The following is a 2,589-nucleotide window of genomic DNA, read 5'->3' as shown; positions in this document are numbered from 1 at the left end:
GAGCAGTCTCACACGACACAACAGCAGGAAACGGAGATGCAGCAGCAGCTGCCGCAGAGGCAGCAGCAGGACCACCACTACCACCAGCTGCAACAGCTGCAACACCAACAGCAGCAGCAGCAACAGCAGCAGCAGCAGCAGCACCAGCAAGAAGAGCAGCCGCCTCAGCAGCGGCAGTGGTATGACGAGGCGCGGATGGAGCAGGGGCAGCAGCAACTTGAGCATCAAGGGGTTGAGGCGGGAGGGGCAGCGCCAGGCCAGCAAGGGCAGCAGCAGGAGGCCGTTAGTGAGGAGGGAGTTGCTGCTGCGCCGGCCCTTGCACCTGCAGCACCAGACAAGTTTGCTCACGGCGGTGAAGAGCAGCATTTGCTGTTTGATCGGCAGCACAAAAGGCCACTGGACGGTGGTGCAAGGCCCGAGGAGCGGCATCCCAGGCCACACAGGCCAGACCGGCTCGCAAAAGTCGCTGCGCGACCGAGTGCGCGGCAGAGAAAAGCAGTTGCGCCCGCATTTTTCCGGAGGTGACTGGGCGACCTCGGCGACTTGCCTCGACTTGAAGTCCATTGGTGGTGCAGGGCCACCCAGACGGCATGTAACATTGTCACCACCAATGCTGTTGTCACATCGGCAAGCTGCATGGCTCGTTTTGGTACCAGCAAGTTGAACATGCAGGCTTGTCCTGCACACAGCTGACATGGCACCAGTACACTTGGCACCGCTCGCACCGAGAACGGCGCTCGTGGGTCCAATCTTTTCATTTGCAAACGAAGCCACTTGGCCATCCAACCGATCTGCCGCTGATCAATCGTGACACAATCAGTCCGTGCATCGTACGGGTCACCCGCGCTGCCGAAATCCAAATCAGGCTTATGAGTTCGGCATCATGTTATTAGGCCGGGCGCTGTTGGCACTGGCGGTGGCAGCGCTGCTGGTGCCATGTCTGCCCGCCCGCAGCGACGCTGCCGTCCCGGCGCCCCAGATCAGCAGGCGCCAGGGCAGCGTGCGCACGCTGCTGCTGACGGGCTGCGGCAAATACCAGGACTGGCAGGCCATCGCCGCCGCCTTCGCGTGGCGCGAGTCGGGGCAGCCGGGCGCGTTCACGCGTGTGGCGAATTGCCATGAGAAGGACCGAGTGACCTACCCCAAGGGACTGCTTGATTATGTTGACACCCACTTTGCGCCAGAGGTGAACAAACGGCCTGCGGCGCCTGTCGGCCGCAACCTGCTGCGTCTTGCTGCTGGAGGAACGTGCAACTGCAGCAAATGCCCACCAGGACACGTACGCGTACAGCGCGCGGCCGGCGCCGCGCGCTCAGAATGCTTGCCGACCAGTGCAGCCGCCCCTAACCGGGCGGCCGTCGCCTGCAAACCAACCTTGGCGCTGCCCAGGTGTCCTATAACAAGGAGCTGGGGGACTCATATGCGGCCTACAACAAGCCCGTCGCCGTCAGCGACTGGCTGGCGCACCACCAAGATGCCGAGGAGGAGTGGCTGCTGCTCCTCGACGCAGACATGCTGCTGCTGCGGCCCTTCACGCCTGACGAGTTCAAGCTGACCAAAGGGTGGGCCATGGCTGCGAACTACGACTACATGCGGGTGCGCGCTGGGTCCTGCGAGGAGCTTTTGTTTGTGTATGGGCGAGTGTCAAACCCTGGGTTTGCAGGGGCAGGTGTGGCATCTTGTGCAGACTTGACGACGCCCAAGCGCACATGCGCTTGCATGCACGCTTATGAGTGCCCAGTGGTCCAGGAATTTTTACATGGATCCATCCTGTATCAAAGCACACAGCGTTTCCAGCGCAACGACACCCAAGCTCTGCCCCGTGAAATGCTCAGGCACGCCTAGCTGCACGCAAGGCACACCACTCGATCAGCCCCTCCGAGCTCCTGCAGGCAACCCAACACAGCGACACCTTGCCTAGACACCACCTGACCTTGGCCACTTATGCAAACAACACAGCCAATTCTTTAGAAAAACATCGCCAAATGTCACTCCCCCCCAAAGGGAGTGCACAATGACCTGGCGCTGCGAAACGCCCCCGAGATAGCGCCTCGAAACGACGAGCTGGCCGGCCCCAAGGGGCGCCGCGGGGACGTGGTGGGGGCGCCCTACTTCATGAGCGTCGCGGACGCCAGGAGGGTGGCGCCACTGTGGCACCGCTTCACTGTGAAAGTCAGGAACGACAGCAAGGTGGGCCCAGCCCCGGGGCTGGGGCAGGCGAGGATGCCGCGCATTGGCATGCGGTTTGCAAGGGGGGTGCATATGCATGTGTGTGTGTGTGTGCATGTGTGTTCGTTGTTTCTGGGGGGCAGGGGCTGGGTGCGCGGTCGGGTGTAAGGCAGGATTGGGACACGATGAGATTCCCTGGCATGGTGTCCTGGATGCTGATGGCCTGTTGTCCCTCGCTGCAAGACACCGCGGCTGCCACAAACTCTGCCTGTCAGGCATGGCAGGACTCTGGCGACGTGGCGGCCAAGAAGGGCGGGCGGGTGTGGATCGCAGAAATGTGCGCGCCAGGGGCCTGGGGGCTTCTCCAGGGTCACAGGGTCACCGGTGACGTCTCCGACGCGCTCGTCAGCGTCGACGTTG

At 62.5% G+C, this 2,589-nt stretch overlaps 1 protein-coding gene across 1 annotated transcript in view; it reads left to right on the top strand.

The window, feature by feature from the left end:
• Positions 1-883: 883 nt before the first annotated feature.
• MNEG_7376 (hypothetical protein) overlaps positions 884-2,589 on the top strand; it is a gene marked incomplete at both ends in the record, with an annotated part of 6,745 nt that continues 5,039 nt past the window's right edge. The window contains 4 exons of the mRNA XM_014044151.1: positions 884-1,186; positions 1,390-1,596; positions 2,005-2,190; positions 2,445-2,506. Of these exons, the coding sequence (XP_013899605.1) occupies positions 884-1,186; positions 1,390-1,596; positions 2,005-2,190; positions 2,445-2,506 (758 nt within the window). The remainder of the gene's footprint in view (positions 1,187-1,389; positions 1,597-2,004; positions 2,191-2,444; positions 2,507-2,589) is intronic.

The sequence above is a fragment of the Monoraphidium neglectum genome (assembly GCF_000611645.1).
Source record: "Monoraphidium neglectum strain SAG 48.87 unplaced genomic scaffold scaffold01298, whole genome shotgun sequence".
Lineage (NCBI taxonomy): Eukaryota > Viridiplantae > Chlorophyta > Chlorophyceae > Sphaeropleales > Selenastraceae > Monoraphidium > Monoraphidium neglectum.
This window is presented reverse-complemented; position numbering and strand designations above follow the sequence as displayed.